General features: G+C 66.9%; 1 protein-coding gene across 4 annotated transcripts in view; it reads right to left on the bottom strand.

Moving 5' to 3' along the window:
- Nucleotides 1-1095: 1095 nt before the first annotated feature.
- The window catches only part of ZNF469 (zinc finger protein 469), a 233320-nt gene continuing 220100 nt past the window's right edge, over nt 1096-14315 (bottom strand). For all 4 annotated transcript variants that reach the window (XM_072946778.1, XM_072946779.1, XM_072946780.1 and 1 more), the window contains one exon: nt 1096-13980. In XM_072946778.1, coding sequence (XP_072802879.1) covers nt 2373-13853 — 11481 coding nt within the window. In that variant the 5' untranslated portion in view covers nt 13854-13980 and the 3' untranslated portion in view covers nt 1096-2372. The remainder of the gene's footprint in view (nt 13981-14315) is intronic.

The following is a 14315-nucleotide window of genomic DNA, read 5'->3' as shown; positions in this document are numbered from 1 at the left end:
TGCGGCCCACACCATGGGTCTAGCAGCCTCAGTGGGGACTCAGGGCCCAGGTGGGGTGGGTTTGCTCACATTTGCCCTGGGAACGTCTTTGTCCCCGATGTCTCTAGCCTCAGACCCCGAAGAGAGGTGACGGCACAGAGTGCCTGGCCGCCCCAGTGTCTGATTCACAGTCAGGAACTGCACTCTCCAGTGTTTCCAGGGACAAGGATGCTGGTCCCCGGCAGCCCAAGGTGTGGTGAGCTGAGCGGGGCCTCTGGTGCTGTGGACCCAGCTGACCCCACAGTGTCCACCACCAAGGCCCCAGATGGCCTTTCTCAACTTGGCTCGGACTCCATCCACCCCAACCCCATTCCCCAGCCCGTGCCTCCTTGGAAGCCACAGGCTTGCTCCCCAGTGCACTGTAGGTATGCAAATGCCAGTGCAGCAGGGCAGCCCACCTGGGCGGGGGCATCGCTGGGACAGGCTGTGACTGACTGAGAGGCTCTGGGGAGGCCGTTCCTGGTGGAGGGAACTGCACGGGCAAGGGCTTGGCAGGAAGAGCGAGAGCAGGCAGGGCAGGTCCGTGGCCTGGTGTCACGGTGGCACATGTGGGACCCTCTCCCTGTGGAAGGGCTTGGTGAAGCTCCCCCCCCACCCCCAGCACGTGTGGTCAGGGACCTGCTCTGAGAGCCCCCTCATGCCTGGGGAGCTGTCGGGGGGGGGGCAGGGCTGGGATTGGTACCGAGCCCGGGACAGCCCCTTCTGCTGCTTGTCCAGGACCCTGGGGTCTTCGAAGGGGTCTTCAGGGCACGCCGCGCCCCAGGGGCCTGAGCCCTCCTGCTGCCTCTGCTGCCCGCCGCGTCTCCCAACGAGCTGTCTAGTAGCTACTCCCGCCACTCCGTCCACGGCTCTGCTCTAGAGGGCCCTGCCCAGGGCCATGGCATCGTCCCACTGTTGACCAACCTGGAGGGCTGGTGGGACCGCTTCCCGCAGAGGGCAGCTCTGCAGGGCAGGTGGCTCAGGTGGGGCAGGCAGGGTGGGGCTGGTGGAGGACAGACGCCACAGCAGGAGGCTCCCTGTGAAAACTGTGCGCACACACTGACAGCGTGAGGTCACTGCTATTTTATGTACAACCCCAGAGCCCCTCAGCTTTTATTTATCAGCGCTGAAGAGGCACTCTGAGTGGCACACACACACACCTTCTAGAAAGGCGGTTTGGGCCTGGTTTGGTCTCTTTTGAAATACCAAAATAGAAACTTTTGACATACGCATTGCACCCAAGGTAGAAGTGAAAAAACAGAACCAAACGAACCATGAACCTTAGAGATACCTAAGAACAGAGGAAGCCTCCCACCCTCCTGCCCCGTGAAGACACGGTTCTAGTAAGGATGTGCAGACTGACCCCTCGGTCCCGTCAGTGCATGAGACGCCCCCTGACTGGGGCAGCGCCACAGCCCGGCCTGAGGGTCCCCTCCGGCTGCTCCAGGAGCCCGCGGAGGACTTCTTGGCCACTGGTGCCTGTGGGCCACGTGCACATTCCCTCTGGCCCCTGGGCCGGACCCCATCCCCCAGGGAAAACAAATCAAAGAAGCCTGTATTCACATTACAACACGAAAATAGCACCAGAAACTTCAGAGTAAAATTGCTGATACGTGCAGCAGAGAGCTCCGTGCAGGAGGCAGGCTCTGGACAGGGCAGCTGTGGAGGCTGGGGGGAGGACCGGCGGGAGTGGGCCGGGTCCCCAGGGGTCAGGGTGCCTGCTTCCCCATCGGCAGCGCGGACAAAAGCTGACATGGGCCTGTGGTCAGAGAAGGCCTGCTGCGCTCTGTCGGGGGCAGGGCAGGGGGAGGGGGCAGGTGGCTCGCAAATGGCTCTTCTGCCCCCGCCCCGTCCGATGTCTAGAGTCACTTTAGAATTCCAGCAACAGCAGCAATGAGACTAAGAGGAGGCTTGCCGTCATCTGACCTGCGGCTGCCTCGACTGACGTCCCCGCTGGATGATATGGGTGGGAGCACCTGTGCAAACCTTCACCACAAGGGGTTCTGTGGCATACCAGGCCCCGGAAATGGGGCACATGGGGCGAGGTGGGGTGAGTTGCTCTCTATGTTCTGGGTATTGAGAAAATAGCTGTGTGGTCTCAAAGAGGCTGCAGCTGGCCCGCCCCTCACCCTTGCCTTCCAGATAGGAAGGTATTGCTCTCCAGCCCAGGCCCAGCTCAAGCATGTGTCTCAGCTCTCACACAAAGTCTGAGCATTTGAACTATAAGCCAAGTGGGTTAAGATGTGGCCAGCAGGCCAACTCTCTCAGAGGACTGGAGCTCCTCACGTAGACAGGGGCCCATGCACTGGATGTGTTCCCAGCCCCACTCCCAGGCACTCACTGGCTCCTGTAAATTACTCAGGAGGGTCCTTTTTTAAAGGGATCTTGAAGCTGGTTAGTCTCTGCCCGAAGAGTTGGCTGAGGAGGTGGCTCTGGGACTCTGCTGTCCGGCAGGCCCGGGGGTGGGTGGGTTCAGTGCCGTGGACAGCCCCGCCCATCCTGGGGGGCCTGTGCAGGGGTCTCCCTTGGGGTAGGGCCTTGCCCAACCCCTCCTTGACACGTCTGGTATCCCCATGAGTGTGGCTGGGCTCCCCCTTCCGCAGCTCTGAGGGCTGGGGGGGCACTGTGCTGTTCTGGCTACAGGGCCTGGGCTTGGCGGGAGGCACACGGCTGGGAGTTGCCTGCTTTCGAGGTGCCCGGTGGGGTCTGTCAGGGACCAAGGGGCCCCTCCCCAGGCTCCCCACACCTTCACCCCTGGTTGGCCCTGGGGCCCGGCCCTTTCTCTTCTTTTCACTACTGTCCCTACCCTCCCTGGGGCCCAGGCTCCCTCGTGGCCCCTGCTCACCAGCTTCCTTTGGTCCCTTGGGGTAGCCTTTAGTTGGGGCTCGAGGTGTGGGCTTGTCTGGGGCGGGGCCCTGGCCTGGGCAGCTGGGCTTGGCAGGGGTGGTGGCTGTCTCGCTTTGGAGCTGCCCACTGGCTGGCTGGGGCTGGCTGCCGCCTGCTGTCTTGGTGCCCTGCTGGGGGCCTCCAGCACCTTGGGAGCTGGGGCCCGGCTTGGCTTTGAGGGTGGTGGGTTTTGGCCTGTCCTCAGTGCCACGGGCTAGCTCTCCGTGTGTCGGACTGGCCGCCGCCTTCTTTGGTTGTGCTGGGAACCTGGGTGCTTTGCTAGGGGTGGACGAAGCTGACCTGTCCTTTGATGAGCTCCGGCAGCCCCCAGGCTTGGTGGCACTGCCTTTATGGGAGGGGCCTCCCGTGGCCCCTGAAGGTGCCAAGTGACATGTGGACACCTGCTTCTCCTTCCAGAGCAGGGAGGAGGCCTCTGGGCGATGGTTAGGGGCACATTTGCCAGGGGCGCTCGGGGTCCTGCGTTTCCCTGAGAACGGGCCAGCAGCCCTCTTTTCCCCTACATCTTGGCCTCTGGCTCCCGGCTGGGGCAGAGAGCTCTCTGACGGGGCAGCCTCCTGGAGGAGAGGCTCTGGGCTGCCAGGGGAAGCCTCATCCTCAGAGCTCTCCAGGGCCTGGTCCAGCTTGTGGCCATCTTTGCCATCAGGTGAGGCTGCTGGGAAAGGAGACAGGGATGGGGGCAGGAGCTCCTGGAGGTCAGAGGACAGATCACTGCCCCTGACTGGATGGCCCACAGGGTCTGTGGGCCTCTCTGGGGTCCTGGGCTGCCCTTCCATGGTGCTGGGAGCTGCCTCTCGGCAGGGCTGGAGCAGGGCTGGGAGGGACCCCTCGCTCAGGGTGGGGCTGCTGCTCCGGGACAAAGGCCGGTCCACACTGGACCTGGGGGGGCTGGTGGGCGGGGCCACCCTGCGCCGTTTGCTGGGCAGGGAGCCCTCATGGGCCGGGGCCTTCTGCCCAGGGGCTCTGGGCCTCCGCACGCCACGGAACGTGAAGGGCTGCTGCCCCCTCCTCCGGTGTTTGTCCATGTGCCGGTCGAACTGCTCCTTTTTGGCGAAGGTGTAGTTGCAGGAGCTGCAGACGAAGGACCTCCTGCTGATGTGTGTGACGTTGGCGCAGAGCTCGCAGGCGTACAGTGGCGTGTGCTGCAGCTCCAGCTCCCCGCGCAGCCCGTGCTCGCCGCCCAGGTGCGCGCGCAGCTCCCGGTGCTCCGGGTAGACCCGCGGACAGTGCGGGCACAGGTAGACGCGCTGCGGGCTGTGCACCGCCAGGTGGCGCTGCAGCTTGAACGGCTTGGGGAACCGCTTCCCGCAGTGGTGGCAATCGCGGGCTGGGTCCTTGCAGTCCTGGTGTACGGGGGCCGCCGGGAGGAGGGGCTCGCCGCTGGAACGGGCTTCAGGGGATGAGCCGCCGGGCGGGGCGGGGGTCGCGCAGGCTGACGGGCTGCCCTGGGCGGAGGCACCGTCCGGGTCTGGGTCTGGGTCTGGGTCTGAGCTATTGCTGCGGGCCTTGGGTCTCGGCTTCTCCCTCAGGAATTCTTTCCCAGCTCCGGAGTCTTGTCCCAAGGCGTCTGCAGGGCCCCCGCCTGCCTTGCCGACAGAACGCTTGCCCCTGTGGGGTTTGGACGTCTGCCCCACCATGCCACTCAGGAAGTACATGACCGCGCCGTCCCCCTCCCAGCCTCCAGGCAGGTCCCCCAGGGTCCTCCGCGTCTGCCCCTTGCGGGCAAACCGCACAGCATGCTCCCGCAGGTGCTCGTTGTACATCCACACGTCGGCCACCTCCCGGAGGCACATGCCGCAGGCCCACGGCCCCACCTTGCTCTGCACATGCTTCTCCTGCAGGTGCTCCCGCAGCAGCTCGCGCGAGCCGAACCTGCGCTCCACACACATGTAGCAGGTTGGGGGTGGCGAGGGGCTGTGGGCCAGCCTGTGCAGGTCCAGCTCGCCTAGGCCGCGGAAGCGCTGGAAGCACACCCTGCACTTGTGGGACGCCCTCCGGGCCTTGGCCAGTCGGCCTCCGCCTGGGGCCTTTCTTGCCCTGGCCGCCTCCGCTGTCCTGCTCCGTGGGCCCTGGGAACTGGCCATGGCTGTGAAGCCCGAGCAGCTCGCACTGGAGAGACCCTCAGGGAAGCACAGGGCCTGCACCTCCAGCTTGGCGCCAGGCGTCTCCAGACCCACGGCGCTCCCCGGGACCCCACAGTCGTAGCGCTCCTGCTCCAGGTCGGGGGGCTCCGGGCTCACGTCTCCCAGAGGAGAGGTGGCATCGTCGGCGGGGTCCTGCAGCTCCAGGCCTCGCCAAGCTGGCGGGACCATGTGCAGCTCAGGGATGTTTTCTGACAGGTGGTCCTCATTGTGGCGGGGGTCTGCCTCCAGGTCAGGCTCCAGGGCCAACAGGCTGGGGCTCGGGGCCCAGGGGTCGATGCCAGGCACCTTGCTGCTGAGGAAGCCTTCCAGGAGGAAGGACTCCGGCAGACCTGCGGCCGCACCCCCCCACAGGTCCTCGTGGGACAGGCAGGGCGAGCCTGAGTCGCTGAGGTCTGTGGGCAGGCGGGCGGGGCTCGGGGCGGCGCTGTCCCCCGCCTGGCCGCTGGGCTCTGGCCGCAGTGGGGACGTGGGCTTTTTACAGCGCTTCCCGTAGACACGGGGGTTCTTCTTCCGAGTCAAGCGGTCACCTGGGGGGAAGAGCTGGGAAAAGGAGGCCTCATCATCAAACAAGCTCAAAGGGTCCCCGAGGTCTGGGCTGGGGGCTCCGGGAACGGCGCTCTGCTGCTCCTGGACCCCGTCTCCTGGGCCGTGCCGGGGAACCTGGGGGCGACTGCTGCCACCTGCCTCGGAACCACAAGCCCCAGGAGCGCCTGGGGGGCCCCAGGGGGGCTCGCGTCCATCCCAGGCACCTCGCCCCGACCCGCTCTCAGCCACTCTGCCGTCGCCTGCAGGCTTTCCCCTAGCCACCCCGGGCGGCTCCTTGCAGACACCCGACGTCCTGGTCTCTCTGGACCCCCGGCACCCCCTTGCCAGGGCTGCCTTCTGCCCCCCTGGCTCTTCCCCGGGAGGCGCCTCCTCCACTACCCGATCCCCGGGTGGCTTCTTCGCGGATGTCTCCTCTGGGTCCGTGGCCAGGGGAGGTGGCTGTGCGGCCTGGGTCTCCTGCTCTGCCTCTGGCGAGAGGTGGTGGCTCGGGGGAGCGGGGCAGCTGGTAGTGGTGGGTGACGGATTCCAGTTGCTTCTATCTGAAACCCCATCAGGAGGGACCCGGGGACCGCTCTCCTCCCGGAACCTTCTCGCTCGCGGCTTCCGCGCTTTCTTGTTGACTTTCCCCTCTGACTTGCTGGGGAAGTCTACGGGCGGTCTGCCCCGCCTCTGGCCCCTTCCTTTCTCTGCCCATTTGGGATGGGGCTCGTTCCTCTCCAGCTGGTCCCGTTTCCTGGGCTCTGCAGGCCTCACGTCCACCCCTGGCTTGACCAGGCCTGGGGGGTGTGGTTCCCAGCCTGGGGGACAGCCTGGTCCTCCCAGGATGCTGAGCCCCTTCCTAAGCCTCTCTGACATCTTGGAACCCAGGGCGTCCTCGGCGCCCCTGACGGGAGGCGGCCCTGCGGCGAGGCTGGGGCCCTCCAGCAAGTGCCTTGTCTTCTTCCCGGGTGCCCTGCGACTCTTCCCGGGGGGGTGGCATGTCTGGGCTGTGGGCTTCCCAGGCTTGGGGGTAGGTGTGGACTGTGGGCTTGGCTGGGAGGCAGCATCCCGGTGCGGTCCGTGCTTCCGGGCTCGGTGGCGGCTTAGGCCCGGCCCAGAGCGGAAGGAGGCCAGGCAAACCTCACAGGTCACAGGCCTCCCACTGGGGGCTCTGTCCCTCCAGTGGCCGTTCTCAGTGAATGCAGGCTTCTTTCTAAACCTGTGAGGTGTCTGTCTGGGGTCCTGGGGACTGAGGGGATCCCCTTGGGGTCTCTGGAAGAGGAGGTTTCTGACGTTTTGGGGGGAGTTGGGTCTGGAGCTGCTGGCTGTGCTGCTCAGGGACGTGGCTCTGCCTGGGTAGAACTCTGGGGAAGGGCAGGTGACCGTCAGGCCGCTGGCGCCTGCTCGCGATGCCTTTGCGATGCCAGGGTGCATGGCCCCAGGTGTTTCCAGGCCTTCTTGTCCCTGGCAGCTGGCCTCTGCCTCGTCTTCCCAGCAGGTGTGGGGGTCTGGCCCTGCAGTCCCCAGTGCGGAAGGGTCAGCGGGCACAGCGGTGACAACCTGGCCCTCCCTGTTGCCTGGGGGTTCGGAGGACTGGCCCTTGGGGCGGGTGTGGGCCGAGGCTCCCCTGCAGTGGGGGTCTGGCCACTCGGCCCTGGGGCCTCTGTCTGCCCCCAGGCCACCGGTGGTGGGAGTGCCGGGCAGGGCAGAGGCCTTGATGGTGGCTACTGCGCAGATGGTCCTCGCTGAGTGGGGAGGGGTGGTGCAGGCAGGAAATTGCCGTGGCCTTTCTTTTCTGGAACCTTCTGGGGCTCCTGACATGCAACCTCCGGGGTGGTCCCCTTCATGGGTGGGACTGAGGACATGGACGGAGCTGGGCTGGCCCTTGGGAGGGTCTTCCAGGGGGCTGCAGTCCCCCAGGAGAGGGTGGCAAGTCTGGCTTTCCTTGGGGCCACAGGGGCTTGTCCTCAAAGATGGGGGCACGTCCAGGGGCACCCCAGCCTCTGTGGGGTCTGGGGTGCAGTCGGCCCTTTGTGGAGGTGCCCAGGTAGGAGAATGGGTTGGCAGAAGCTGCGGGCTGGTAGGGTCCCCACAGGATGGAGACGCTGGGAGCGGCCCCCTTAGCTCACCTGAAGGTGCAGCAGGAGGGTCTTCCCGGGGCAGGGGCTGGAGGCTGCAGGGACCGAGGGAGGCTGCAGAAGTAGGCAAGGAGGAGCAGCTGGCCAGGGCCCTGACTGGGGGCGCTGGGTTCTCCCCAGCAAAAGGCAGATGTTCCTTAAGGCCTGGGCCAGCTGCTTCCTCTGGAGTCTGGTCCTCAGGCCCATTTCGGGTGTGGGCTGCTGCAGAGGCTAGGCCTGAAGGGTCTGCCTCAGAGGAGGTGGAGCTGGGGGTGGCCCGTGTCTTGTTCCAAAGGCCTACGGCTTCCCTGCTTCCTTGGTGCTGCCCTCTCAGCTGGTCTGCAGCCCCCACCAGCCAGGCCGGCGTGGTTTCATCGTTGGCACCGGCTGTGGCAAGGTCGTCCGGCCCCCCGGGCCTCCCTTGGTCACCTGGCTGCAGTGAGCTGGCCTCGACTTGGTCCTCGGGCTTCTTGGCCTGGCCCTGTGAGCCCAGATATCCATCTCCCTCTGGCCCCAGTTCACACCCGGCCGTAGCAGGGTCAGCTGTCAGCTGCACAGCCCCATGGGAACTCTGGGCGGGGCTGCAGGCTGTTTGCCCACGGCTCACACTGTCCCCTCCCGGGTCGGAGGGGCTGCCGTGCTGAGGGCGCTGGGCGTTGGCAGCGGGGGGAGCCTGTAAGCTCTGGGTGCAGTCTTCCCTCTCAGCTGCTCTGGCCACCAGGAGCTGGAGTTGATGAAGGGGGCTCGTGGCTGGGGCCGGGGGCTTCCTGCTGGGGCCGGGGTCAAGCATGCAGGCAGGACTTGTGGAGGCTCCTGCTGGTCCAAAGCGCTCATCACGCTCGGGGCCAGGGCCCCCCGCCACAGGGCCGAGGAGCCCTGCTCCTTCTGGCCCGCCTGTGCTTGTCGCAGGGTGTCCCTTGGGGGCCCTGCTGGGACTGGCACCAGAAGGAGGGGTGGCACCCCGAATTGCCAGGCTAGGTGTCAGATGGGCAACAGGGCTGCCAAATGCTTCCAGCTCAGGGGGACCTGGACGGGGCACCTGTGCCTTGCAGGATCCCGGGGAAGGGCCTCCTCCCTGCGTGCAGGGAAGGAGCAGTGGGGGGGCTTGGCCGTGCTGTGTCCTGGTGGTCCTGTTACTCTTAGGAGGTGAAGGCTTGCGGTTGGGGCTGCACTTTGCTAAACTTCCCACATCTGATGGGGGTGTGAGTGGTTCTCCAGGGTCCAGCAGACAGACTTCCAGGGGGGCCCCGATGTCCCCTTCTGCGCGGAGGAGCCCTGTCTTGGAGATCCTGGCTTTCCGCACTGGATGGAAACTGAGGCTGGCCCCGTTTCCGTGGGTGCTGGGGGGCAGGGCTGCTTCTGGGTGGAAGGAGGGCCACTCCTCCTCCGGGCTCCCCAGAGTGCCCCCCGCGGTGACCACAGCTGTCTCCTCCCCTTCTGGGTGTGGGCTCAACTCCCCAGGACCGGTGACGTTGGCTGCAGAGAGCGCGTCCCTGCAGGGCGAGGCGGCCTGGAGGACGGGCGCAGGGCTGGCGGTGCCCACATGCACGCTGCCTGCCGTCTGGACTCGGGACTGCTCTCCCGGGGCCTCCTGGGCACCTTTACTTTGCAGCTGACTTTCCAGTTCAGTGACCAGCCTTTTGATCTCCAGCTCTTCCTCGGAAAGGCCTCCCGTAAAAGCGGAGCTGCACTTGGTAACCTTACCTGATAATGCAGGGAGGCTGGTGGCCACTGTCCCTTCACTGGGACACTTCTGACTGAATGCCTTTTCCCCTGAGAGGCCAGGAAAAGGGCCCAGATGGCCAGGTGGCATCGGGGACTCTTCCTCCAGCAGGGACCAGCCCTTCTCGGGCAGAAACGAGGGGTACGGTGGGTCTAACTGGGGTTTCCTCAGAGGAGGGCTGGCACAGGCAGGTGGCATGTGGGTGTCCCCATTCCCAGACAGGCTGCTATAGACGGGTGGGTCAAAGCTGTCCACGGGCAGCCCCGAGAAGAGAGGCGTGGGCTCTAAGGCCAGTGGCAATTCATCTTTGCCTAGGCCTGTGACGACGGTGTAGGGTGGGTTCCTGGGTGGCACTGGCTCTCCAGAACTGGTGTCCACACCGTCTTGGTGGAGGCATGCCCTGCTGGCTGGCAGACTGTCCGGGGCTGAGGGCTGGGGGCACAGGGCTTCATGGAAACAGCCAGCCAGGGCTTTGAGTCCGAGGAGCAGCTCGCCAGGGGGGCTGGAGTGTGGCTGAGGCTCCTTTCTGGCGGCTGGAGCCCCTGTGGGGCTTCCGTGAGGAAGAGCAGGACCACGCCCGAGGCCGGGGGGCTTCAAAACGAGGGCCGTGGGCTCGGGGTGGGCTGTGTCGGCGGCGTCAGCGACGTGCACTGGCGGTTCCCCTTGGGGGGAGGCTGGGGGGCCCTCTCCCCCGGGCTGTGGGCGCGCTGGGGTTGGGGGGCAGGGGCTTCCTCCCTCACAGGTGTCTGCAGAGGCTTCTCTGAGAAGTTCTGTGGTGTCAGGGGGCAACTCTTCTGAAACGTCAGGCTTCCTGGCATCTTGGGGGAAGCCCAGAGGTGGAGGGTTTTCCTCTGGGGTCTCAGCACCGGTGAGAACCTGCAGGAGACGCTGGGGGCCTCTCTCCTTGGGGCCCACTCCGTCCTCTGGGCTGTGTGACAGGCCCAGCCCAGGCCCGCCCGGCTCCTCTGGGGCCAGCGAGACCCTGTCCCTCGCGGCATCCTGCCTCACAACCTTCCTGGGCTTCCGCTGCTGCCCATGCTCTCTGGGACCCGGGGTCAAGTCCCCCTCCTTCCTCTTCTCGCCTCGATGCCACCGCCGGCCGCTGGGGCGGAGCTGGCCTCTGAGGCGGGGGCCGCGCAGCCTCGGGCCATCCTCCTCCTCGGACTCGGAGTCGCACTCCTGGGGGCAAGCACCCACGGTGCCCCGTGGGGAGGACTGTGCGGCCGGGCCCCGCGGCGCCTGGGGCTCGCGAGCCCTGTTCTTCTGCTGCACGATCCTGTGGATGAGCTCCTTGCTCCAGGTGCCGCCCCGAGCCCGCCGTCTCCAGGCCTCCTTGCCGCCGGGGGACAGTCGGAGGCGCTTGGAGCTCCTGGTCTCCACCAGGAGGGCCCGTCCGCCTAGGTCTGCGTGGCTCTTCGGGGCTTGGGTTCTAAGGTCCCGGGGGTGGGGTGGGGGCGGCTCAGCCCGGTCACCTGTCCTCCTAGGCCTCAGGCGGGCGGCTCTGGTGCCCCTGCCTGGCCTCCTGGAGGTGTCGGCGGTGTCCAGCTCTTTCTGGAACAACTTAAACCGCTTTCCTCTCCTCTGCTGGCTGACCAGGCTGGCCCCATCTGCCTCTGTGGGTGCTGGGCCCAGGGAGTGGGTTTTGGGCCTGCCGGCCGGGTAGTCCTCATCCCCAGGGTGCAGATGCTGGGGCTCCAGGGGGGTGTCCACAGCTTGGAGCGAGGGCTTGGCTTGGCTCTCTGGCATGGCGCCCACCCTGGTCTTGGGGGGCTGCCCAGTGGTGGGGCCCCGGGGGCCGGAAGGCTCCTCATCAGTGAAGACGTCAATGAAACTGCTGTCGATCTCAGGGTTGTCCGACTGGTACCCCAGGCCATTGAGCGCCTCTGTGATGAGGCTGTCCAGCTTGGCCTCGTCCTCCAGGTCCAGGTCCGCGGCAGGGAGCGGGAAGGGGGCGGCGACCAGGCTGGGCAGGAAACTTGTCCTCAGGGGGTCGTCTTTGCCATCTGGCCGGACGTCTCCGCCCAGCAGGAAGGGGGCTGTCCTGGTGTGGCTGAGCGGGCTCGGGTTCCTGCTGGCTGGTGCTGTGGGGGAAGCCTGTGCAGAGGGGACGGCTGGGGGCTGCTGGTGGCCGTCCTTGGCCCTGGCCAGCAGCAGGCCGCAGAACTGGCGGTGCCCCAGGAAGGCGGCCAGGCTGCTGTAGTTCCGGTCACACTGTCTGCAGGTGAGCAGCACGTCTAGCTGGTCCAGGCTGGCACTGCTGAGGGGGAAGTGGTGGGCAGGGTAGGGGGGTGGCTCCTGGGGGAAGCTCTCCAGCCCCCTGCTGCCCACCTCGAGGACTGCGCTGGGGAACGGGGTCTCCTCCAGGCATCTGAAGGCACCTTCGGCCCCCAGCCCCTCTGTGGGGAAAGGGAAGGCCTTGACTGGCTCTGGCTGGTAGTGGATGGGGAGGGCGTGGGAGGGCTCAGGGGACGGGAAGGGGCTGCCAGTCTCCTGGGGGTGAGGAGGCGGGTGAAAGAAGGCCGAGGGTGTGAGCGGGCCGGGGAGCTGGCTCTCCTCCGAGCTGGTGTTGGCTGGGCTGCTGGACAGTGGGGACAGGGATGAGCACGTGCTGCTGCTGGCCGTGTGGGTGGCTGGTGAGGGCAGTGGGGACTCGCTGGGGGAGGCTCCCACCACTCTGGGTGGGGGAAGGCTGGGGGTGCCCCGGGGTGAGACCTGGGGCTGGGCCACCCCAAAGAACAGGGGCTGGGCTCCAGGGTCCTTCAGGCCGTTGTAGGTGTACAGCCCAGGGGAGCTGCTGCCTTGCTGGCCTGGGCTGGTTCTCAGGACCACCAGCTTTTCCCCCGGCCCAGGTGTCTTGCCAGCAGCACCCAGGACTCCCTGGCTGCCCCCCTGCCACTCAGGGGTGCCCAGGGGGAAGGGCAGCCGGTTCAACAACTCCATTCGATGGGGGCTAGGCCCGGTGGCCGGGAGTACCTGGGGCCAGGGCAGTGGGGGGCTGTGGGGGAGGCTGAGCCGCTGGCCTGGGCTGGGCTGGGCTTCGAAGAACACACTCCTGGCGGTGGCCGGGGGCCCCAGGGGAGGTGTGGAGTAAGTGGCTGAGGCGGGGTCCCACAGCTGGGGCAGTATGGCAGTAGGAGGCCCCGGGATGGCCAGATCCGTGTCCAGAGACCGTGGGCTGGAGCCCACCCCGCTGGCTCCTGGGCTTCCATACACCTGTCTGGGAAAGGGCCTCTGGGGCAGAGAGTTCGGGGGCTCCCTGGGGCTCCCCGGCCCATCGTGGGCCGAAGGCGGTCTCTCAGGGAGCACTTTGGTCATGCTCTCGTGCAAACCGTCCCGGCAAGTGGCTGCATTCTCTGAGAAGGGGCTGGGGGCCAGGTGAGCAGCACCAGGTGGAGGGAGCGCACTGCTGAGGTCGCTGTGGGGGTCAAGGCCACCGGGCCTGCCTGGGTAGCAGGGTGGGGGTGGGGGAGCCGGCTGGGCAGGCAGCGGGTAGGCCGGGCCCGTGCCCACTGGCTCCTCCGGCCATGCTCCCCGAGGCTGGTGGAAGGCAAACACCAGTGCCCTCTCCGAGTACTCGGGCCCAGCGGCGTCCTCGGGGAAGGGTTTCGGGCCAGCCCCATGCAGCTCTGGGAAGGGGTGCTGGAAGGAAACCACCCTGGGGCTGCCGCCTTTGGGAAAGGGCTCCGGCTCAGCTTGGGGGACCCCGAAACTAGCACCTGGGAAGCTGTTCTCAGCTGGGGGAGGCCAGGCATCGGCCCCGCTGGCCTGGAATTCCACATAGGGGGCAGCCCGGCAGGGGCTGGCGCCGCTGCTCTGGGGGGCCCTGAGGGGCGGGGGCCCGGGGTTGGCGCTCGGTGAGGTACAGTTGGTGGAGGTAAAGCTGGAGGGGGTCTCCTGGAAGCACTTTCGGAAGCTGAGCTCCTCTGGGGCTGGTGAGGCCTCAGCCCTGGGGTGGCCCTGCCTGAGAAGGGCCCCGGTTCCAGCCTCTGGGGGCCGGGGGGCCTCTCGTTGGGGGTGCTCAGGGGTCTTCTCGGCCAGGGCGGTCTTGGGCCTTGAGCTGGTGATGCTCAGGCTGCAGAGCTGCTGGGGGCCGCTGTCCACCTGGCCTGCCCGCCGCACACGAGCCTGCACGAGGTTCTTCCCGGCTGGGGCCTGGGGGCTGCTGCCCTTCCTGGGGGTGCTCAGGGACTGGGCTCCGGGGAGCGGTGCCTTGGGCCCCACCTTCCCAGCCTGCCGCACCTGGATCTCGGTGGGCTGCGTAGCCTGGGCCCCGCTGCCCATGGCTTTGGTGGTCCCGCCGGCTGGGGCGCCGACCTCGCCGGGGCGTTGGGCAGGGCCCCCCGTGCCACTGGCCGCTCGGCAGGGCTGCATGTCTCCAGTCATGGTGGGAGGTGGCACTCTGAGGGGCTGCTCCCCAGGCATGGCCCCCCCGTCCTGGGCGCTAGGAGGATGCTGTGGTCCGATGCGGGCCGTGGGAAGTGGACTGGGCGGCCATCCTCCCGCCTCGGGGGGCCTGGGCGGAGCCTGCTCTCATGGTCCTCGCTGGAGCCTGCAAGGGAAGGATGCAGTGAGTGGGGGCTGTGGGGCTCCGAGGCTCCCGTGGGCGTGGCGGGCTGGGAGTGGGAGCCGCGGGCGCGTGACCCCCACCTTCAGGGGAGAGGGCTTGGCTCTGACGGCACCTCGAGAGATGAGAGGGGAAAAAAGTTCCTGCCAGACCGTGAAGGGGGTTGGTGGGGGGGAGGAGGAGGAAAAGAGAGGATGCTGCTTGGGGCCTGGGGTCTGAGAAGACCCTGGCCACCCCAGCAGCCCTGCTAGGCTTCCTGAGCAGGAAGGTCCCTTGTGGCAGGTGGCTCCAGACCCACAGTAGCCCCACTGTGAGGAGTG

The sequence above is a fragment of the Vicugna pacos genome, chromosome 21 (assembly GCF_048564905.1).
Source record: "Vicugna pacos chromosome 21, VicPac4, whole genome shotgun sequence".
Classification (NCBI taxonomy): domain Eukaryota; kingdom Metazoa; phylum Chordata; class Mammalia; order Artiodactyla; family Camelidae; genus Vicugna; species Vicugna pacos.
The sequence above is the reverse complement of the archived record's forward strand: the minus strand, read 5'-3'. Positions and strand labels throughout refer to the sequence as shown.